This window comes from Suricata suricatta, chromosome 1 (genome assembly GCF_006229205.1).
Source record: "Suricata suricatta isolate VVHF042 chromosome 1, meerkat_22Aug2017_6uvM2_HiC, whole genome shotgun sequence".
Classification (NCBI taxonomy): Eukaryota; Metazoa; Chordata; class Mammalia; order Carnivora; family Herpestidae; genus Suricata; species Suricata suricatta.
In genome coordinates this window covers 150,971,720-150,995,869 of record NC_043700.1, presented here as the reverse complement: position 1 = coordinate 150,995,869, position 24,150 = coordinate 150,971,720, and the positions used below count along the sequence as shown (strand labels likewise).

The 24,150-nt window shown below is 38.7% G+C and overlaps 2 protein-coding genes across 3 annotated transcripts in view; one reads left to right on the top strand and one right to left on the bottom strand.

Moving 5' to 3' along the window:
- PPAT (phosphoribosyl pyrophosphate amidotransferase) overlaps window positions 1-15,806 on the bottom strand; it is a 37,291-nt gene extending 21,485 nt beyond the window's left edge. The window contains exon 1 of the mRNA XM_029945538.1: window positions 15,521-15,806. Within this exon, the coding sequence (XP_029801398.1) occupies window positions 15,521-15,648 (128 nt within the window). The 5' untranslated portion in view covers window positions 15,649-15,806. The remainder of the gene's footprint in view (window positions 1-15,520) is intronic.
- PAICS (phosphoribosylaminoimidazole carboxylase and phosphoribosylaminoimidazolesuccinocarboxamide synthase) overlaps window positions 12,327-24,150 on the top strand; it is a 28,758-nt gene continuing 16,934 nt past the window's right edge. Inside the window, exons 1-3 of one of the 2 annotated variants that reach the window (XM_029945550.1) lie at window positions 12,327-12,345; window positions 16,470-16,536; window positions 20,588-20,785. In XM_029945550.1, the coding sequence (XP_029801410.1) occupies window positions 12,328-12,345; window positions 16,470-16,536; window positions 20,588-20,785 (283 nt within the window). In that variant the 5' untranslated portion in view covers window position 12,327. Of the gene's footprint in view, window positions 12,346-15,991; window positions 16,095-16,469; window positions 16,537-20,587; window positions 20,786-24,150 lie in introns of those variants that run through there. The other variant, XM_029945546.1, reaches the window with a different exon arrangement.

Sequence of the window (24,150 nt, the reverse complement as noted above, 5' to 3'; positions counted from 1 at the left end):
AAAGGAGTGGGAAGGAGGAGTAAGAAATGATAGAGAAAAAAGATGATCAAAATATGACTAATTAAAAACAATTAAAGCCAGTTACTATCATAACAAACAGATTCAAGTTCTGTACTTTATTTATCCATTAGTTTCAGAGGAAAGCTAAGCTATGATTTGTATTCCATCTCCTATGGAGAAAACTTCTTTATTAAGGTTGCATCTAATTATTATCTTATGTATGTAACGTGTGTGTGTGTGTGTGTATATGTATGTGTATATATATATATGTATATGTATCTTTCCCTTCCCACCTGATACAGGTAACTCTACATCAATTATGGAGCCCCCTATTAATCCAACTTTTATTCCAACTGTAGCAAATGAAGGAGGAAAACACTGGACTGTGCCAGAAATCAGGGCTCTAATAGGCATCTGGTCTGATATAAGTATACAACAACAACTAGAGGGAACAGTGAGAAATAAAAGGATATTTGAACAAATTGCTGCCAAGCTTCAAGAATGTGGAATAGAGAGAGATTGGAAGCAGTGCAGAACAAAGTACAAAAACTTAAAACATGAATATAAAATTGTAAGAATGGCTCAAGACCAAGGCATAACTAAGAGTATGAAATTTTTTACTGAGTTGGATGCCATTTTGGGACACAATAAAACAGAAACATCAGAACAAGAATTTCAAGATGGAGAACCAGCTAAGGGACGTGCCAATGTAAAAACAGAAGAGGACTGGACAGGTAGGAAGACAAAGAAAAGTAATCTTAACATCAGGCTACATTATATAAAAATGTCAGTAGCATGATAACATGTTTATAATCTAATAAGTTAAATAGCCTTCACTAAATGTTATTCAATAAGCTAATTGTTGAATTTATCATGAAACAGATTTAATGCATAATCGATCTCCTCCAGGACATAGAGAATAGTACAAAGTTATACAAAATGATGAAATAAAATTGATTTCTACAATTTTAATAAAGTAAAAATACAACTCTAGATGGCAGAAATTAAAGCAAGTTTTCACATCAACTATGGTAAAATTGTGAGTGAAAAGAAAAAGGGCATTAAAGAACTTAAGAAGAATACAAAACCCAGGAGAAGGTCTTTGAAGTGTGATTCTTCTGGGACACATCATAAAATGCTTTAAAATGAGTTTAACCCAAAGGGTTAAAATACAATACACACAAAGTTATGATAGCATGAAATAAATTGAATGAGTTCTAGACTGGGAGTCAGGAAATCCAAGTTCTAGCTCAGTCTTTGTGGAACCCTAAACCAAGTATCTCCTCTGCACTTGACAAAATGTTCTTAAAGACTTCTACTAACCATAAAGTTTCTAGATCTTAGTATCTGCCTTAAACAATGCAGTCTTAATTCTCAGATTGTAAGTATGTTTTTAGGGGAAAGAAAGGGAAGACAGAGTTAGGACTGAGAAATGGTGGTGAGAAGTACTAAAATCTTTTGCTGGTGGAGAAGAAACTGGTCTGCTAGAGAACTATATACATCCATCCCATAAAAAATAAAATGACTAGCGATAAAGTAGCCCACCAGCAGCGGCATGATTCTGTTCATACAGCAATTGCAACTAATGATAATTCCATCAGTTATAAGTTTGTAGTTAGAGACTTACAACATCAGATAGCTACAGGGACCTAAGACTGAAAGATTTTTAAGAGTAGGGAATCTAAACTAGAGGAAAGGAAACAACTACAGTATTTAGCACCTGGTTTACTGTAAAAGGGAAAATAACATAATAGTTTTTAAAACACGATCCTGAAAGTGAATAAAACCAAACCACCATATATCCCACCATGTTCACACAGTCATTGATGGAGATGCAGCTGAAGATGACTTGGTCAGTTATATGTCAGAAGACCTAAGAGAGAGAGAAGTAAAACAAAGTCCTGGCACAGGTAAAACAATGTTTTTTTGGTTTTGTGTATGTGAAGAAATACGTAAGATGTTATTAATGCTTCTTCTATGGACTGAAATATGTCACCACTAAAGTCATATCAACATGTGCAAAAGCATTTGGAGATGGAACCTTTGGGAGATAATTAGGTTTAGATGAGGTCACAAGGATGGGGCCCTTATGATTATTTTATATAATAACATAATAAGATGCTACAATAACTAAAATACTGTAACATGTTATAAGAACATATGTAAGGTTATAACATAGGAAGTATAATACTCATATTTACAAAGTGCAGAAATAGAAGGTGAAAACTGTTAATTACGTAACATTCCCTATGGCTATTATTCTCAAATTGTAGCAGCATCAGCATCATCTGGGAACTTAAACATGCTGAAGTTTAAGAAATACTGCCCTATGGTACAGAATACTAATGGGATGGAGCAAAGTGAGCTCTTTCTATTTGACTGTTTGCCTTTTACACAACCAAAATGGAGGATGGGGGATCACCAGGTCCCCAAGAAAAAGCCTAGCCATCACACACCTTGTACATAGTTCAAAGATTCATACAGCCTTGGAAAATGTAAAGATCATGTTGATTAACAAACCAGGTTATCAAATTCCCCACACTCTTGGCAAACTTTTGATTTATCAGATATGGTAGATTAAAAAGCTCAGTGGAAAGCTGCTAGAACAGTGGAAGGTGAAAATGGGGAGAAATTAAGGTGACTAATAGATAGGAACACGCAGATGACTAGGGGTATGATAACAAAGGTAAACAAAACTCTGTGCTCCTAAGGTTTCTGAGGGCATCACAGAAATGACCCTTGTCATTAAAAGTTAAAAAAAAACAAAAAAAAGTTAAAATCAGATTGTATTTAATGAGATAGAAATATTTCCATGGAAAAAGTTAAGAACCTTGGCATTCAGAAGATTTTAGCTTGTTACTCTTCTGGACTCACTTAAGTACAATACCTCAAGATAATTTTTTATATGTGAAAGGAAAACATTCAGCCAGATATAAACTGAGAGGGTTTTTATAAACTGTCTGGTATACTTATACGTTAATTTGGAATATGTTTAGAAAATATGAAACAGGAAATATTTAGACATTCTAGAAATTAACTTCTTTAAATTTTCCCATGAAAATAAAAGCAAAAGTATAAACCCATAAGAATCCCAGCAGCTACATACATAGAGAAAAAATTTAAACAGGCAAGGACTTTAAGCACACCCACAATGCACAACTATTGAGGCACAAATCGCCACTTCACTATCTAGAAGATTGTTGTACTAAGGTATAAAGATATGGATATTTATCTTCAGGAAAAAATTCACATCAAATATTCTTTCTTTGAAAGAAAATGAAAACACAACAGGGGCACCAGGGTGGCTTAATTGGTTGGGTGTCCAACTTCAGCTCAGGTGATGGTCTCAGTTTGTGGGTTCCAGCACCACATGGGACCTGACTGATAGCTCTGCTTCAGATTCTGTGTCTCCTCTCTCTCTGCTCCTCCCCCATTGGTGCTCCCTCTCTTTCTCTCTCTCTCAAAAATAAATGGATATTTAAAAAATCTTTTTAAATGGAAACACAATAAAGTGATAAACATTCTTGTAAAAATAGGTAGAGGTCATTTTATTTTAATTTTATATATTCTACTAATGAAATATTGTAATCTAAGTTGCTCTTGGCCCATAATGTTAACATTGACCCTTCATCATAAAACTGATCTCCCAAAAGTAATTTTCCCCCCATCTTAAATGTATGCCAGGAGATTCTTTCTTATTTCAAATAAAAATCTAACTAGAGCTGTGGACCTCCTGGATTCTAGATAACTAATTAGTTCCCAATTTAGAACTCCTAGAGATTTGGTCTAGTGTAGGTTATAGGATGGGACCAGGTACCTGTATTTTTATAGAAGATCATCATGTACAGCCAGGGTTGAAAAACACAACTAGGTTATCATATTTAGAGATTTAGACCAGGGTCGCCTGGGTGGCTCAGTCAGTTAAGCGTCCGACTTCGGCTCATCAGGTCATGATCTCACGGTTTGTGGGTTCAAGCCCCGCATCGGTCTCTGTGCTGACAGCTAGCTCAGAGCCTGGAGCCTGTCTTCAGATTCTGTGTCTCCCTCTCTCTCTGACTCTTCCCTGCTTGCACTGTCCTTCTCTGTCTCTCAAAAAAAAAAAAAAATTATGAAATAGATTCAGACCAGCAGAGGGCTGAAGAAAGTAATATATAAAATCCAAACCGATTCTATTTAGGGAAGAAAAAACACCCAATTCCAATTATCACTTTAAAAAGTGCATGACTAATGCCATATGAAAGAAGTTAATCACCGGGAAGAATCACAGAACTCATGGGCTATGCCTACCTATTACAATAAAGAAATATGGCCCATGAAAATTGAATAACTACTTTTTGGATCTAAAATAAATTTATTTTTCTTCCCATCTGAGGCATAGGCAAGAGAGGATAAAAAGCAATCAAATTTGTTACCAGGAAAATGACTGTTGCCAGAAGAGAAATCTGTGTTTGACAATCTTGTGCATTACCTATCTCTTCTAAATAGACCTAAAATTGACTAAATTCATCTCCAGTATCAGTGCCTATTTATATGAGGTGGAATACTTCAATATTTGGGTATTCTTGCAAGTCACTGCTTTCTAGTAGAGGTAGTCAAAGGTAGATTGCTTCTGGCTCTGAGGGGTGGAAACAGATACATATATGCACCCACATATACACTCTAGTGGAGATCATTCTTTATCATCAGCTTAAAAATCACAAGTGAAAGATTACACTGGTCTTTTAGGAAGAATCTTAAAACAATCTATTTTCTTTTTGGATGTGGTAAAACTTATCTCCAAAATTAAAATACGAAAATTGGGGCGCCTGGGTGGCTCAGTTGTTTAAGCATCCGGCTTTAGCTCAGGTCATGACCTCACTGTTCGTGGGTTCCGGCCCCGCGTCAGGCTCTGTGCTGATGGCTAGCCCAGAGCCTGGAGCCTGCTTCAGAGTCGGTGTCTCCCTCTCTCTCTGACCTGTCCCTGCTCACACTGTCTGTCTCTGTCTCTCAAAAAATAAATAAAAAACATTAAAAAAAAACCAACACGAAAATTAACAATGTGCTGGCCAGCAGAGGGCACTAAATTATCTATTGTTAGTAGCTCAGAGGCTCTGCCAACCTTTTTTTTTCCAAATTCATTTATTTTGGTTTATTTATATTAAAATGAAAACTGGAAATAATTTCCTTCAAAATTAAATATTTAATCAATTTTATAGACTTTGCACACAATTTGGATAATCTTAGCAGTAAAATTATAAGCCAATGTACTTTCATCACATGAACCATAATACTGAGAACCCTTCAATTTTTAATCCAACAGAAGAACCCAATAAAGATGTGATTGTTAAAATTTCAGAAAACCCAAAAATTAGAAGTGTGAAAAAAAGAGAGCTCAGATCTAGATAAGCTGATAAATTTACATATCAGGCAACTTGATAATTACAAAGGTGTGACCCGAGAGATTGCTTAAGAAATAAAATCTTTAAAAAATTAAAATCTGGTCTTTGTCCCCAGTTCCTGACAACAGAGCTTCAAAAACCTTTGGAATTTCCAGTAGTGAAAGTCTTTTTTATTCTTTTTAAAATTTGTTTTAATGTTTATCTTTGAGAGCGCAGGAACATGAGCAGGGAGGGGAAGAGATGAAGTGGGACAGAGGATCCTAAGTGGACTCTGTGCAGACCACTGAGAGCCAGAGGTGGCGCTGCCATTCACCAACCATAAATCACGACTGGAGCTGAAGTCAAAGAGAATTTTTTATTCTAATGAGGTGATCCAAGGTTTCTAAAGAGCTTCAGGATAGGATTGGTCACCATAAAGACAAACCTTGTGAGTAAGAGGTTGGAATTTTAGGCCAACCTGACCTCTAGCAGGGAAGTAACTTTGGAGACTGAGTTCAATCATGTGGCCAATGATTTAATTAATCATGTCATAATCAATCATGTCAATAAAAACTGGCTTAGAAGAGCTTCCTGGTTGGTGAACACATTTCTGTGCTGGGAAAGTGATGGGCCCGGACTCCACAGGGAGAAAGCATGGAGACTCTGGGGCCTAGAGCCCCAGACCTTACCCTATGTGGATCTTCATTTGGTTGTTCCTGAGTTCTATTTTGTATAATAAAACTGTAATCCTAAGAATATGACTTTCCTAAGTTCTAGGTGTTGTTCTAGCAAAATTCAAACCTGAGAGGCTTATGGCATCCCAAGTTTGCAGCCAGTCAGCTGGAGTTGTGGCTGGCATCTGATGTAAGGGCAGTTTTATTCAAGATTGAGCCCTTAAAGCTGTAGAGTCTGATACTAACTCCAGGTAGTACCTGATGGTGAGACATGAGTGGCAGTTTTTCAGTTGGGGTAGAAACATAATAAAAACTAAATGCTTCTCTTTTCTTAAAATATGCTAAGTTTAAGGATTTCCACACCACCACTCTCCAATATGACATCTTCTTTTCTGGGACTAACTACTCATAATTTCTATGGGACACCTAATACCTGCAAATATTTCTATAACCCAGAAGTGGGAAATGTGCCTGAACTTAGAACTGATGGTTTTAGTCACTTAGATAAAATGTTATAAATTCAGATTCTGGTTAAATAAGGTTTGCCAGAATTTACCTTGGAGTTGTGCTCTCAAAAGAATAGTCACTGGGGTAAGGGTGGGAGAATGGCTTAGGTATAGATGAAAGAAGGTAAGTCTAGGTATAAAAGGGCAACCAGGGGCACCTGGGTGGTTCCATTGGTTAAGCATCTGACTCCTGATTTGGGCTCAGGTCATGATCTCCCAGTTCATGAGATGGAGCCCCTTATGGGGCTCTGCGCAGACAGTGATGTCTGTGCAGAGCCTGCTTAGTACTCTCTCTCCCTCTCTGTCTCTCCCTCCCCCCAACTCACACATACCCTCTCTCTCAAAATAAATAAACAACCTTTAAAAAATAAAAGGGCAACCAGAGGGATCCTTATGGTGTTGGAAACCAACATCTTGACCTTGATGGTGGAAACATGAACCTACAAGGTAATAAAATTATTACAAAATATGACACACACATTATGTTTAACTCATAGTGAGTGCAAGTAAAAAGGGAAATCTGAATGATAGTGAACTGTATCAATGTCAATATCCTTCATGTATTAGTATATTATGGTTTAACAAAATGTTACCATTGGAGAAAACTGAGCCAAGTGTAGAAGGGATCTCTATTATTTCTAAAAACTGCATGTGAATCTACAATTGTCTCAATAAAAATTTCAATTAAAAAAAAGGTAGCCTATTAGGTAGCCTTTGTGGCTCCAAAATACAAGCTGTTATTGAAGGTCTTAATATTGATATAAGCTAAAATTCATTCTAGTCTCACTGTGCAAACATGTCCTTAAAATAAGAAGATCTGGTCCTATCCTCATATAAATCTCCACATAGGTATTGCTGCATAAGCTTATGGGCCCCCTAGCCACCTTTGGCCTCGCTTGTCTATCAATAATAACCACTAGGGGTACCAGGGCGGCTCAGTCCATTGGGCATCTGACTTGGGCTCAAGTCATGATCTCGTGGTTCATAGATTTGAACCATGGGCTCTGTGCTGACAGCTCAGAGCCAGCAGCCTGCTTCAGATTCTGTGTCTCCCTCTCTTTGCCCCTCCTCTGCTCGTACTCTCTCAAAAATACATACATAATGAAAAGAATGAAAAAAAACCACGATGTAGTAACAATCATTACAAGCAATGGCACACACAATAGTAGTAACAGAATGTTTTTTAATGTTTTATTTTTGAGAGAGCAAGAGAGAGAGAGAGCATACATGATCAGGGGAAGGGCAGAGTGAGGGAGACAGAGGATTCAAGCTCTAAGAGCTCAAACTCACAAATGATGAGATAATGACTTGAGCCGAAGTCAGACACTTAACGGACTGAGCCATCCAGGTGCCCAAAATTAAAAAAATTAATAATATCCCAGTATATAGGAAAGTACAGGAAGAAAGAATACTATCATAGCATCAATACAGCAATCCAACATATGGCTAAGAGGAAGAGCTTTCCCTAAACTATAAACAGCTGACTTGTAAACATCCTATGTGTACAGAGCTACATTACAATAAATGCATATTTATCAAGCTCAGAACCATCAGTTCCTTAAAATGTTTACTTGTCTGCTGTTAACCTCAACATGAAAATTACTTAGACCACTTAATCTTTCAAGATTATTATTTTCAGAGTCAGACAGAGCATGAGTGGGGGAGGGGCAATGAGGGAGGGGCGTTAGGAGAGAGGCCGAGAGAGAGTGAGAGAGAATCCCAAGCAGGCTCTGCATGCTGTCAGTGCAGAACCCCACATGGGACTCAAACCCAAGAACCATGAGGCGATGACCTGAACTGAAATTAAAAATCAGATGCTTAAGTGACTGAGCCACCTAGGTGCCCCAAGACCACTTAATCTTAAGGTCCTTCCTCTATTTATATGTATTGCAATAAGGATCATTCTCAGTTACAACGATGATCAAATGGAAAAGATGTAAGAGCTGTTTGTCAAGCATTAAAATATAACAATGAAACACGTTAAAAAATTAAAAGTGCTATCATATTCCCAAATACTGCATACTGTGCCTTGGGACTTTTAAGACAGAATACGCCAAGATTTTCAAGGTGGTGAATCCTACAAAGGCATTTTAAAACTTGGTTAGAGATGACAAATGTTCTTGGCTATGAGGTTACACTTTTCATCCTGGAATCCAGCATTACTAGTTTTTCAGTATAATCTTCAGTTGCAAAAGTAAGTTTGAGTTTTGTGAAAAACAAATATAAACTGCTCTTTTCTTTGTTTTCTGACAGAGGAAGACACTGTAAGTACAGCCTCAGAAGAGGTGGGCAGCCCCACAACACTACAGAGTATCACTGGGTCAGGTACAGGGTCTAAATTGCATTAAAAATTTTTTGTGTGTATTTAAAGCTAATATATACCAGTTTAAGAAGTTACACCAAGACTCTCCTATTTGTAAAAATCCAGTGAAGATTACCTATTGATGAAAAGCAGCTAAATTATTCTCACCAATATTGGAGATTAATCTGCCTTAGAATTTTTAAAATACATTATTTGAATATGAACATATGAAAGAGTTTTGACCCTCACATTGAAATGATTGTATTTCTCAGTGCTTGATGTCAATCCAGGTTGTTTTAGATGAATGACATTCAAATACAAGATTTATCTATAAGTCTGTATAATTGTAAATCACATTGATTTATAGGTAATCATATTCCTTTAGAAGATGCTAAAAATCATTTACAGATTATAACAGTGAGCGACACAGAGGCTGGAAAACACTGGTGTGACAATGAGGTCAGAGCGCTTATACACATATGGTCTGATGAAAAAATTAAGCAAATGCTTGAAAGGGCCACAAGAAACAAAGAAATATTTGAGGAAATTGCCAGAAGACTAATGCAGTTTGGAATAGACAGAGACTGGAAACAATGTCGTACCAAATACAAAAATTTAAAGTATGAATACAGAGTTTTACAAAAGAAAAATGGCAACCCTCAAAGAAAAATGAGATTTTATGAAGAAGTTGACTGCATCTTAAGAGGACCAGCTCTCAGAACTGCCAAATGGAAACATGGTAACCTTGAAACTGACTTCTTAAAATAAAAATTCTATTAACTTTTTCTTTGCATGGTAACATAATAAAAAATTCCTCAAAAATAAAACCCTCCACAATTATATGTTCAAATGACCCAAAAAATTTAAGTAAAGAATTTCAATTTCTTTCCAAAACTTATACCCAAATATTCCTAATTCTTAAATTCATTCTCATCTGTCCAACTGCTAAAATGTTCTTATTTTAGTGAACTCAAATCTTGAAGTATTTTTTTAAAATAATGTCATATGATGATTCTTTTCCTATGTTCTTTTGTTTTAAGAATTATTTGAAGGTCATACCAAAAACCCAAGAACTCTGAGCATCAAGAGAAAAGCACATGAAGATGGTAAGAGTCTAAGAAAATGCCAAGTTCTTCCACACTGAAAAAAACTTCCATTGCTTTTTCCTGATAAAAGATATTTATTCCTGTCCTTGACAATTTAGACTAAAATATATTGTTTATAAGCTGTGTGAGACCAAAAAAGACTGAGCAATGATTTCTTTCATAGCTCATTAAGAGTGAAAGTAACAGAGTAAATGGAAAATTTCCCAGAGTCAGAAAGTTCTATACAACTGTCCATTCATCATGAGCCTTTAAATGACAATCTGAAAGACTGCTATCAGAAGACTGGGATAGAAAAGGAAAACAACTCACAAAGTAGTAAGTCATGAATTTTAGTTTTCTCTAAAGATGTAACATTTTAGTAACTTTACAAATGAGTCAAATTAATTATGTGAGCTATAATTCCAAACTGACTCATTATAGCTATCAGAAAAGGTAATACAAGGTAGTATAACACATGAAAGAAGAAAAAAATGCAGAATAAAGGAAAAAGCAGTGGAGTGAGACTCAGAAAACCTGAGTTCTAGTTTCTCTTTGACCCTAATAACTCAACATAGAGCAAACCACTGCACACCTCTCAATCCTTAGAACAATCCAACTTCAGCATTTTATAGATTTGTAATCCATAAAATTATTTTGAGTATATACAAAGTTGAAGAGCATAATATTTACAAAGTGAACACACCCATACAACTACCACTCAAATCAAGATATAAAACATTACACCAAGTCATTAATCATCTTGCTAGCCCTATAAAGGTTATCATTCTTCTGACTTCTGTTACCATAGATTAAATTTGGAATCATACAAGATGTTCTTGCTTTTTTGGTATGTGTTAATGTCAAGCTACTCTCACTCAACACTGTGAGATTCATCCACAATTTTACTTGTAGTAGGAGTCTGCTTTTTCACTACTTGTTAAATATTCCATATATGAATATACTTACCACTACCTTCTTTATCCATTCCACTCTTGGACATTTCCGTTGTTTCCAGATAGGGACTATTACAAATAATGCTATAAAAATTCTTGTGCCTATCTTCCAATAAACATATGTATGCATTTCTATAGAGTATATACCCAGAAGTCAGACAGAGGGTCATGGGGTATGCATATATACAGGTACAGTTCTAATACTTGACATATATTAATGTGTTTACTTCCTACCACAACTCTATGATATAGGTGCTATCATTATACCCAATTTATAGAGGAGGAAATTGAGGCATAGAAAAGTCTGTGCTCTTTAACCATCTGGCTAACACTGCCCCTCTATAAGGCCCTGGGACCACATCTACCCTGTGCAGTACAGTATTCCTAGTAGTGACCACAGTGCCATATATATACACACACACACACACACATATATATATATATATACACACACACACACACACAAACACACACACATAATAGAAGCTTAAGTCTTTTTCAAATAAAGTATTTGATAATAACTGGAACCTCCCTACTCTCTATGACCCTTCTTTTCTCAAGTGAAGTGAAAATATGATTCTCCATTTTTGGACCTAAAGTTCAAAATGGAGAATAAAATGAGCTGCCAGACCTTTTCCGTCTCTTGATGCCCTATAGGGTATATGCTACTAAAAAGGAAAACTGCTAAGGGCTAACCACAGAAAAATATCATTCCCAACCCACTGGATTTTGCCCACTGAACCTTTAAGTACATAAGTCTAGCCCAACGAATGAGAGAACACAGACTTAGAAGTTAGGTACTTGCCCAAGCTTAAGCTGATATTGCTAGGAAACCTAGGACTAGATTTCAAGTCTCAATGTTATTTCCAATATTGACCAGAATGACAAAGCAGTGGTACTTCAAAACTCTTTTAGGGACAAATTCTGCTTCAAATTAATGCAAAAAGCAAAAGTTGTAAATAATAGTTATAACTGGAAAAGCTGAAAATACTTATGACTGAAAACTGAGAATCATTAAATTATAAAAGTAATTGAGTTAAAGTCTTTCAAAACCAAAGACTGGAAAAATTAGCACGGACACTTTTAACACAAGTCATTTCCCCAACCAAAGGTATGGAAAACTATAGAAATATAACATATTTGGTCATTATTACTAAGAGATGAATATCAAAATAAAGTTTGGCAACTCAGAGCAAGTTCTCTGACAACCTATTCCTGTGTACTCCAAACTAAATGAAGATAAATGGAAACTAATTTCATAAAGGTTGTCTGAGTGCATCTGTCTTTCTCACAAGTAGCCTTTCCAGTGATAATGTTATATACTCTGTTTACAGAACCAGTGTCTGTATCTCTTAAGAAAACTGCTCCTGAGATCATTGCAAATCAGTTTCCTCAAAGCATAACAGAACAAAAAGATTCTACAGAATGTTTCTACAGACAGGAGACCTACATGATCCAACTTCATCAGGTAAATCTCAAAATTTTTAGAAGTATGAAAATGTTTATTAGTTGTAGGGTTCAATTCCTAACCCAGGGAAATTATAATTCACTGAAAGGGCAGGCGTTTTCATCTCCTAATTAACCAAGAAAAGGCTAACTACTTGATTCATGGGATAAATCTATGAAATTTTAGTAATTCCTTTTATGGGATCTTCAAAATGTGTCCATGTCATTCTAGCCTCCAAAAAACATGCCTGTGGTTTAAACATGAAGTTTTTTTTTAAGTTTATTTATTTATTTTGAAAAAAAGAGACAGTGAGTACAGCATGAGTGGGGGAGGAGCAGAAGAGAAACCCAAGTAGGCTCTGAGCTGTCAGCACATGGAGCCTGACACAGGGTTTGAGCTCATAAACCTTGAGATCATGGCCTGAGGTGAAATCAAGAGTCAGATGCTTAACCAACTGAGCCACCCAGGTGCCCCTAAACACGAAACTGTCTGATCTAAAAAAGATGTGTGTGGTCTGTTCAGAACTCTGCAAACCACTGAACCATAGTTTTTAGAACTGAAAAAGCACGTGGTGATTAAATGTATGTGGCATGAATATACAGTTACACAGTTTACAGCTAACAAGGCCACTGAAAATGTTAAACTAAAATTCCCCTTGACAGAAAGTAGAACTATGGAATAAATCTGCAAATAGCCAGAAGTACTGGAAAGAAGTGCTTCTGGATGAACCCATCTAGATTAGGTATCCAGTGCAAGACAATCTAGTGATTGATGTTCTATTTGTTTTTACATGAAATACATAATATTGTAACTTTCAGGTACTCTATTATCCCCAAGACTAAATTTTTTAGATTAGATTATGTCTAAGACAAAAAAAAAAAAAAAAAAAAAAAAAACCAGAAACAAATGCAATGCAAAAGTGATAGCAATCTCACCTTCTGGATTCCATGATTTAAGAAGATAATGCATAAGAAATAAATTCCTTCATCAAACCCCCCCCCCAACAATAGAATCATGTTACTGTGGTTTTAAAACAACGAACTATTGAGTGGAAGGAGGTGAGGAGGTACAGACCTCTGCAACAGACCACCACTTGCCAGTGTACAGTGTACATGACTAACTACTACATATTAAGCTACGATAACCTAAGGCATCCAGTTCTAATATTCCTTGATTCAATGCCACAGATAAACATCAGTTCTTAATCCCTGAGCCCTACTTACTAGTTCAAAGTAGCAGAAGATTTTACCTTCAAGACATGAGGGAGGCATTCTTCCAGAGCCAGTTCCTCTAGAGGGTAAGAACTTCTGCTAAGTCAAAATTTTGAATTGGATAAAATTATGGAAGACAAACAGCCGCCTCAGTGCACCTTAATGATTCTATGCCTACACAAGGAAACTCTTAAACAAATAGTTTTCCATTAATACATTTGTTCCCCAAGCTACTAGGTTTCTTGCCACGGTTATTGAAAACATCACAAGGTCAACCTTCAAAACCAGTGTAACAAAGACTTATTTGGTCAATGAGCAGCCTCATAGACTCCATTTATTATTGCTCTATTATCATATAATTACATTTTTATTGCTCTTATCTTGTATTGTCTAATTGCATCATGTTTTCACATAAAAGCAACTGCAGAAAAGTGCACGTACCTAGGAATCGAGTTGTATTCACTTGTTTAAAAAGGCCCTTTTTCTTCCAGCACATATTTAAAGGAGAGACTGAAGATGAACATTCCGAGTTATTTTAGTTAAAAAGTAAATAATTTTTTAAAAATCAAGGTCAGTTCATTTGTCTCCCACAGACTGCCAGGCAACTCTGAAAAGATCCCTAGTTTTTGTACACCTCTTACCTCCAGAATCTGCACAATAACTTGTCCTAAGAATGTTACAAACTAATGTTGCTGTGCACTACCATATAAGTAGATTTTAGTTTTTCCTTGGATCTTAGATCTAATCTTCTCCAAAAATCCCCCAAACAAACCATACAGTATTTTAAAACAAGACTTCTATTAGGGTCAACCCACAAGTATCCCAGTTAGAGTCATTCAAGTTAAAAATATTCTTTTTGATTCATGCCAGACTCTAAGTTATTCTCAGCATTTAAGGAGGAATACACAAGATGTGAAACTAAAACTCAAGTATTGTGATCCTGAAAAGATCAAAAAGACTACTTACAATTCAAGTTTGGTGAGGGAATGCAAATCATTTGTAATGCATTTATACTTGTTGCTCCCAGATTGCTGATAAGTGTTACTGCCAAGTGCCTTAACTGTTCTAAAAGTTGTTGCTGCACTTATTGCCTTATGAAAACTCTGTAATACTTTCAGTGATAACGTTAAATCTATATTTATATCAAATTCCAGGTAGTAAAAAAAGGAAACCTCACAGAAGCCGTTATTTTTTTTAACTCAAAGGAATCTATCAATTTTTCAACATCAGTATATATCTTGTCAAAAAGGAACTGCTCCCTTTTAAATAAAGAAGGGAGTTACTTTTTAGCATTTTACTACAACCTTTTCCTTCATTATCTGAAGGTAATCTTCTGCAGATAGATGCACTATTTCCTGTGACTGGTTCATTTTCAATTAATTTGCATGAGATCTAGAACGGGGAGTTTCTTTTGTATACCGACTAGCTATTTCCAGGGGTATGAACTCTAGAACTCCTAAATTCTCATAGCTCTGATTTCATTCAAATCTACAATCTGCTCAATAGCTCTACCCTTGCAAACAAAAGCGTGTGGTGGGTTGAAGGCTCCGCGCGAACACCTCAAGGTGTCGTAGGTCCTGGACCAGCACTTACCCCACACAAACCTTTCTCAAAAGCAGCTCCAGGCTCTGTAAGATTAAAACGGGCAAGCAGTCGGAGAGAAGCTCGACCCAGCTAACCCCCAGAGAACCAGAGCCTTATAAATTGGCCAGACTCGTGAAGGGTGCACGCAGGGAGAAGAAGGGGAGCCCCTAAAGACCCTTAGGGCTTGAGCGAGGAGAAGCAAGTCCAGGGATGCAAGGTGGTGCCCGCGCACGCCTTGGCCACCGAGTCGATGCCACAGGCAGATACCAATCCAGGTAGCAGAGGTCTGGCCTCCTGGCCCTCAGGCGCGCACGAGATCGCCAACACGGGCCGCGGGAAACCGCTTGTGCTGAAGAAGCAGCACACGCGCCGCCACCCCCACCCCCCAGCCGGTTGCTCACCGGTGCTGCAGCCCCACAAGTCCCAGAGTGATCACATGCGGTACATCTAGCTGCGTGGGCCACTCTCCTGAGGCGATGCATCCGAAGACGCCACATTCCTCTCGGATTCCCAACTCCTCCAGCTCCATGTCGCTGCCGAAAGCACGTGGAGGGACCTGCCGCCACGGCAGGGGCCTGAGCACCAACCAACTGCTGGCTCGGCCCTTACGCCTAAGAAGCTCGCTTCCTTCCCAGCCGCACGACCCTTGCTACTGCGTCGGCGCGCGCTTCCCAAAGTCAGCGTGATTAGCTAGCCCCCCGACACCCTGCCCAGCCCCCTCAGTATCCACCAATCAGCGTGGAGGGGGCTAGAGACTCCGCGGCTGAAAGGAGGAGTCATAGACGCCCAGGGTGGAGCTAGTCCTCTGCTGGAGCCCTACGGGAAACTACTTTTGCTGCACGTGGAAATCTCCGTTATTTTCCAACATCCAAGATTAGGGTGATGAAAGTAGTAGGTTTAACGCCATTTCTCTCCCAGAGGATGTAAATTTTGTATGCTCCTCCTCACATGCTTTCCCCCGGCCATCATTACTTGGTACGCTCCAACCTATGAACCGCTCTAGCTGCGGAGAAGGGGGCCGGTCAGCTAGCCTCTGAAGAATCGGGAGGGGCCGCCAGTGCGCGCCACTTTTTGCCTCTTCTGGAACCTCGCCCGCGCGGGGTGGTGACGTGGGGGTGGGGGGCAGCCTGTGTCTCTGCGCCTGCGCGGCGGGAAGCCTCGGGGGGTAGAGCTAGCTCCCGGAGTCGAAGTTCCTCCGGGGCCGCTGAGGCGACCGGTGTTCCCTCGGGGCTGTGGCTAGCTGAGAGAGTGTGTCGACGCTCCGGAATACCAGGCCTGCCCAGGGGTGTGTCTGTGGGCCGCCCTCTTTTCCCTGCCGGGTGAGCCTCTCTGACCACGCCTCTTTTCCAGAGTCCTGCCTCTGCTCCCAGCCCGGCCGCTGACTCCAGCGCTCTTAGGATAATGGCGACAGCTGAGGGTGAGTAACAGGCATCCCCGGGAATATGCCGGGGTCTCCCTGCCCCCTCCGGCCTGGAGTTTGCGGTGCATACACAGGCGCGTCCCGCGTCACTCTCGGCTGCCTCCTCAACCCCCGGCGGCGCCTGGTCTCCCTCCATCCGCCTTTCTAGGCCCCCGGGTTGGCGGACACGTGGCCCAGGCACCGCCGAGCGAGGCCTACCGAACTTTCTGAAATACTCGGAACTGGCTCTGGATTGGGGAAAGGGAACAAAGTAGAGAAGAAGTGATAACAAAGTAGAGAAAGAGTGATTGCAAAGAGAAATGGTCAGGGGTTCGAGAGGTGCCTGGAAATCATGTTGGTAATCAATAGATAATTGCAAAATAATCACGGAAACGTATGTGTGGATTTTTCAAAGTCCTCCTCTTCCTATTAGGTTAATAATACCCAGCTATTTCCTGAAAGTTAATAATTGAATCTACCTAAAATGTGCTTTTTTTCCTGTGTCTACGGGTGTGTTTTATAGTCTTTTGATACCATGATGGCTTTTGAAATGCTCCAAAAGCTCCAGGCATTCACTTTGCATTTATCATATTTACATAATCATTTTGTATGTGAGTGATTAGATCCTCGGGAAAGATCGCTTGTGATACTTATGCTGATAAAATGTTGTATTTTTCCCTATACGCCCAATTTTTAAATTTATGGTGAACCAGCGTGTTTGTATTGATTAGTCAGTACCTTGTCTTCCACACAGGAAAGTTGACTTTTGGTAAAAAAAATTGTGGACTAAACAAAAAGATCCAAATGATGACGAGTAACAACTCCATAAAATCAGGGCATTACAACAGGTTTTTTCCGTCCATACATCCAAACTGGTAGAATCTCACTGGCAGGTAAATCTTTCTCAAATATCACTTTAATTTCTAAATGGCACTTCCTTGCTCAAGAATGTTCAGTGGCAACCCAAGACCTATTTAGAATTCAGTCCGAAGACCCTTTCACTTCTGCATATTGCCTTCTTCCTTTCTCTTCAACCCTGTTTGATTTTTCTCTTGTGAATCCTAAGCCTACATTCCGATTAGGTTAATTCACCAAGTTCATCTGTGTTCATTTATGCTGTGTCTACTAAAACTGCCAATAGAAATATAATGTGAAACTCTGTGACTTTGTTTTCTTGTAGTCACATTTTAAGAAGTAAAATCAAATAGGTTGTAGAATAGAATTGTAAATAGAATTGTAATATATTGTATGTAGCCCAGTATATCCACAGCAATATTGTTTCTGCATGTAATCAATATTTATAAATGTGATACTTTACATCCTTTTTTCTTTAAATCTTGAAATCCATTGTGTTTTTTCCACTTAACTCACATCTCAGTTTGGAGTAGCCATGTTTCATTATTTCATGACCAAATGTGGCTAGTGGTTCCCTTACTGGAGAGCAGAGCCCTAGATCTTTTATCTCCTCTCTATGGAAGTTCTATAGGTTTCAAGACTCAATTTCAATTCCACGAATTATTTTCAGTCCTCATCAGTCTCTTCTGAATTCATCTACTAGTTCTTGGCAGACATTTTGGCACTTGTTATATATGTCTTCTAGATTATGTTTTTTTCTGTCCATTAATTGAAATTCCTATCCTGTTTAGCAATTAGGTAATAAATATGGATTCAACTAAATTGAGGAGGCATAGTAGTTAAAAACTTTTTTGCCTTGTAGCTAACCCAAGGAACATCCTTGGCTTTTTCCCCACTTTTATCCCCATCTTGAACGAGTGGTTCTTAAAACTTTTACGTTTTAAATATCTTGAGCCTTTCACCACTGCTTTTTCCTTAGACATTTATTGGGCTGCGTTGCTGCGACAAGCATCCTAATTGGTCTTTCAGTCTTTAGTTTTCTTCCATCCACCCCTTTCCTCATTTCATGTTCCACACAGCAGCCATAATGATCTTTCTAATATAGAAATCTGTCATTTTACTGAAGTGTCTAAAAGCCACATGGTTGTTCTTAGGATAAAATCTACACGTTATCAACATGATGTATGAGGCCTGAATGAATAGTGAAATGCAAGGGAAGGAAGCAGTGTTTGGGCCAAGAGAGAGCACGTCAAAAGCCTGAGAGTGGGTTATAGAAACTCATTTATGGAAGTTAGAGTTCTGGGAAGGGAATCAAGAGTTTGAAGTTGGAGTACTAGGCTGAGAGCTCTATCTTGAGGAGCCTTTTAAACCTTGTCAGAGAGTCAGGACATTATAATAGAATGGGGATTCATTCTCTAGATTAGGTACCCTTCAGCGTCAACTATTAAACTGAATTGTAAGTGATTTAATGGTTACCTCCCCTACCTGGTGATCTCACCCCTGCCCAATTCTTGTCTTATTTCCTGCCATTCTTTTCTACTCTAAGCTGCTGCCCTCCTTCCAATACCCTACAGCAGTGTATGCACACAGTGTTCCAGCCATACTGAAGTTCTGCCATGTACTCTTTTCCCCATGGTCTCCACAGCTACCTGCCCCTTTCCCTCTTCTGGTTAAAGTGTTTATCCTTCCTCAGATCACAACCTAATCCTCACTTTGTTCCAGACTTTCTTCTCTATGTCTAGACTAAGTTAGGTGGGCCTGCTGTGAACCTGTGATCCTGTAGTCTATTTCTCACATCATCCTTGTTATGGTGTCTTGTTTAATTTCAGCTTCCTTCAGACTCAGGTCTCCTGAGAACAGGAACTCTGTCTTGTTTACTGGTATATCCCTAGTGTACCTGGCACACGGACACTAAAAAATGCCAATACTGAGAATGAGTCCATGTTCTGGGAGCATGAGGAGAAATTTTAAGTCCTTAAACTTCTGTTACCAGATCTTCATCTAAATCATTCTTTCTAATGACCAGTGTCTTCTTTTTTTTAGGTCTGTGACCTGCATCAAAATTAGATTCTCTTGTCCTCACTTCCTCACAATTTCCTACATCTGTTAGTGTGGTCAAAAGATTAACAGTGGGAGGGGCACCTGGGTGGCTCGGTCGGTTGGGCCTCCGACTTCGGCTCAGGTCAGATCTCACGTTCGTGGGTTTGGGTTCGAGTCCTGCGTCGGGCTCTGTGCTGACAGCTAGCTCAGAGCCTGGAGCCTGTTTCTGTGTCTCCTTCTCTCTCTGTCCCTCCCCTTCAAATGCTCTGTCTCTCTCTGTATTAAAAATAAATAAAACATTAAAAAAATTAAAAAAAAAGATTAACAGTGGGAGATAAGGAGGGAAGAAAGATTAAGAAATACAAGTGCCAGGGGCACCTGGGTGGTTCAGTCAGTTAAGTGTGCAACTCTTGATTTCAGCTTAGGTCATGATCTCACAGTTTGTGAAATCAAGCCCTGCATCAGGCTATGTGCTGTCAGTGCAGAGCTTGCTTGGGATATTCTCTTCTCTCTCTCTCTCTGCCTCTCCCATATTCATGCACATGCTTATGAACTTAAAAAAGATATAGAGGTGCTTGGAAATGGGTTAACTTCAGTGGGTGGGGATGCCTCCCCTTGCACATTAACTGAAGATCAAGAAACCCTTCTGGCTGAACTTTCTCATTTCGCCTACTACAGAAAGCTCTGAGGCTGGAGCCTGCTTGAGATTCTCTCTCCCTCTCTGCCCCTCCCCTGCTTGTGCTGTCTCTCTCAAAATAAACAAACATAAAAACCTTTAAAAAGATTTTCTCTAGTTTACTTGATTGTAAGAATATGGCATAAGATATAATCTACAAAATACATGTTACTCAAGCATTTAGTGTTATCAGAAAGGCTTTTGCTCAACAGTAAACTATTAGTTAAGATTTGAGGGAGTAAAAGTTATATGCAGATTTTCAACCTTAAACCCCACATCATTCAAAGATGAATTGTAATTACATAGTTATAATTTTTCCCAAAATTATGTGGATCAAATATGATGCCTGTGAAAATACTTTGTAGAGTACAGGTGAATTAATTATTATTAAAATTATTAACCACTTTCTTTGTTCCCTGATTCATCATTCTAAATAATTTGGTCTTCAATTAGGAAATTTTTCCCTTAAGTCTAATGTTTCCCACTTTATTTCCACAGTGCTGAATATTGGTAAAAAACTCTATGAGGGTAAAACAAAAGAAGTCTATGAATTGCTAGACAGTCCAGGAAAAGTCCTCCTGCAGTCCAAGGACCAGATAACAGCAGGAAATGCCGCCAGAAAAAATCACCTGGAAGGAAAAGCTGCAATCTCAAATAAAACTACCAGTTGTATTTTTCAGTTGTTACAGGAAGCAGGTAAGTGCCTCCACTTTTATGTTCTCTTTCAAACACACGTACTGGTCCTTTTTGTGGGGAAATGACATTATTTGGATTAACAGCTTTTTGACTACGTTAATATTTTTCAGTTGTTGTAGGAAAGCAGAGACATGGCTCCCTGCACAGTCTTCTGTGTTTTGAGTGTGCACACACATGCACAGGGCACACTCTGATCTCTTTCATGGGGAGTTGACATTCTTTGGATTAACAACATGTTTTGGGGAATGTCTCAGTTTGCTGTGGTCTCTCTCTGGCACACATAGGTTTTCTGTAACTTTTCTATCCTAGGAGAGACTTCTCTATGAAGGAGGCCTGTTCTGGTATTAGGCAATTGTAATTAAAGAGTTGAAATTCGGTACCTGCAGTTCTATGCAGTTACTCTTTACCCCTTGGAGATTAGACAGAATTTCAAGTCCCTTTTCCACTTGAAAGCCCTGAAAAGTATTTGAATATTGCTACCACACCTTCTCATCTGTCCTGAGTGAGGAATTTGAACTAGATCAAAGATCTCCAAGGATACCTCATACTCTAAAACTGAAAGAATATTGTTTTCTATAGAGGCATCTATTCGGAAAAAGGATGAAATTAAGATCAGAACTTTCTTTGGAGGGCACTTGGAGTAAAGAAAAGGGAATTAAGATAATGGGCTTTTCTGCAGGGATTCAGTTAACAGCTGATTTGTCTGTAGTGTTTGAAACCTCAGCTAATAAAAGAGTTGAGCTGTTATGGGGCACCTGGCTGGCTCAGACAGAAGAGTATATGGGTCTTGATCTCAGGGACAGGAGTTCAAGCCTCCCACTAGGTATAGAGATTACTTAAATAAATAAACTTCAAAAAAGATTTGAGCTCTTTCCCTCCAGTGTAAGAGGCCTCATTGCCTGGGATCACTCAGCCTTTTATTTCCCAGTTGCCCTTTCATTTCTTAGAGCTTCCAGTAAGCATTTTATTTATTTTAAGAGAGAGAATCCCAAGCAGGCTCTGCACTAACAGTGCAGATGTGGGACCCGAACTCACAAACTGTGAGATCATGACCTAAGTTGAAATCTATAGTCGGATACTCAACCGAATAACCCACCCAGGCACCCCAACCATGAAGTTTTTTTAAACTAAGGTATATACATTGTTTTAGAAATCACAGTGTTGTACACTTAATAGGCCACAGTATAGTATAAATATAACTTGTATATGCACTGGGAAACCAAAAAATTCATTTGCTTTGCTTTATTGTGGTCTGGAACCGAATCCACGACATCTTTAAGGTATTGTTGCAGGCTTTTTTTCTTTTTAACCACAACAACTGGGATTTGTGGTCTCGCCACTTCGAAGAATGAAGAGGTGGACAGAAAATGAGCGGCAGGCAAAAGTTTATTAGAGTATAAGATTAGAAAGTAATAATAGGAAAGCTCTCTTTGTAGAGAGGGAACATTCAAAAGTGAATGCCTGAGGACTCTAGGCGAGGGACCTTGTTTTGTAAGGATCTGGCCAGCCCTCTCCCATCTCTTCCCCTTCTCAGATGCTACCCTTATTGGCTTGCTAGTTCTAGGTGCTAGGTTGTCCATTTCTGATTGGCTCATTTCCATTGTATGAGGGGTGGTCTATGGCCATACTTAGGTGTTTTGTCAGATTCTGGAGGGGAAACCTAAGGGAGAGTAGATGGGGTATGTTACATTCTTAAGAGGAACCGTATGCCTAAGGTGACTTTGCCGTGGTCAGACACTCCCCAGCATTGTTCCAGAACAGGTGTTTTTCCCCATCCAGGGACCTCAGGCCATAATCTTTCCCTCTCTGCCTACTTAATGCTCTTCTCATACCCTAGTATGTCCAAATCCAAAGGGGAATTTAATAACTTTGTTTTCAGTCAAGATAGATATACCTGCCTTACACAAAATAACAAGGCAATGCAAGTTAAATCAATTCTGTAAGTACAGAATGGGTTCTTGAATAGTTTTGCCTATCTCATAGGTTTTGGCTGAACATTTTTAAGTTAGTGCAGAACTAAATTGTCAGCATAATTTGTCATCCACACCATAAATCCTATACATTGAAAGTATGTTGCTGTAAATTTAAAGGACCACTCAGATTTCCTAAGTAATACGATTTTAGGGCCCCCCCCCCCTTTTTTTTTTTTTTACGAGAGATAGCGAAGGCAGAGGAGGGACAGAGGATTGAAAGCAGATCTAAAATCAGGAGGACGCTTAACCAACTAAACCACCTAGGTGCCCCAGGAGCTAATTTTTTTATTGTTAACAATTCATAGTATTAAGCAACTTCTTAGAACTTCAATATGTATAGAAGAATGAGATAACTTGGGAGGTTAAAAATGGATCACTTATCTGTACTGCAAAAGGAACCTAAAATTAGTTTGATGCTTTCTATAGAAATCTGCTCAGTCACTGAGAAACCACCAGTCAAGGAAGCCTTAAAATAAAATTTCTAAAATCAGGGGGCACCTTGGTGGCTCAAGGTGAATTAGGGCCCCACATCAGGCTTGCTGCTGTCAGTGCACAGCCTGCTTGGGATTCGTTCTCTCGTGCTTGCTTGCTCTCTCTCTCTCAAAATAAATATTTTTTAAAAAGCACCTTTATACCCATAGTAATTATAATAGCTACAGAGTTATATTTTTGTGTGTGTGTATATATATATACATACACGTGTGTGTGTGTGTGTGTGTGTGTGTGTGTGTGTGTGTGTAAATATATATTCTCAAATAACAAGGTAAGTACAGGCCCAAGTTTTAATTTCCTTATTCAGTAAGGAACTATTCAGTGTGCTTTCTGGGGCTTAACAAAAAATAAGGTGATTCAAGTTGTCTCTGTCCACAACTTTCCCAGTTTTGACTTTGAAAGTCTTGCATTTGAAAAAGAAAAGTTTGTCACCCTAACTTAAATACTCCAACAATTACATTTAAATTACTGTTTTTGGCACACTTAACATAACTAAAACTTACTTGGTTCACAGGAAACGTTGAAAGATATTTTTCAGGTTTCATATACTGTGAAATTAAGGAAAACTTAAGTTTTAAAAAATTCTTAGATTTGTTTTAGAGGACAGATTAGGAGTTGTGTTGCCTTATCTAGTTATTACCCACAATTAAATAAATGGTATGTGTAGTTGACCCCCAGCGTTCTACTTAAAATTGCTTTCAGGAGCAACTGGGTGGCTCAGTCAGTTAAGTGTCTGACTTCAGCTCAGGTCATGATCTTGTGGTCTGTGACCCGCATCAGGCCTTGTGCTGACAGCTCAGAGCCTGGAGCCTGCTTCAGATACTGTGTCTCCCTCTCTCTCTGTCCCTCCTTTGCTCACTCTCTATCTCTCTCTCAAAAAAATAAACATTTAAAAACAAT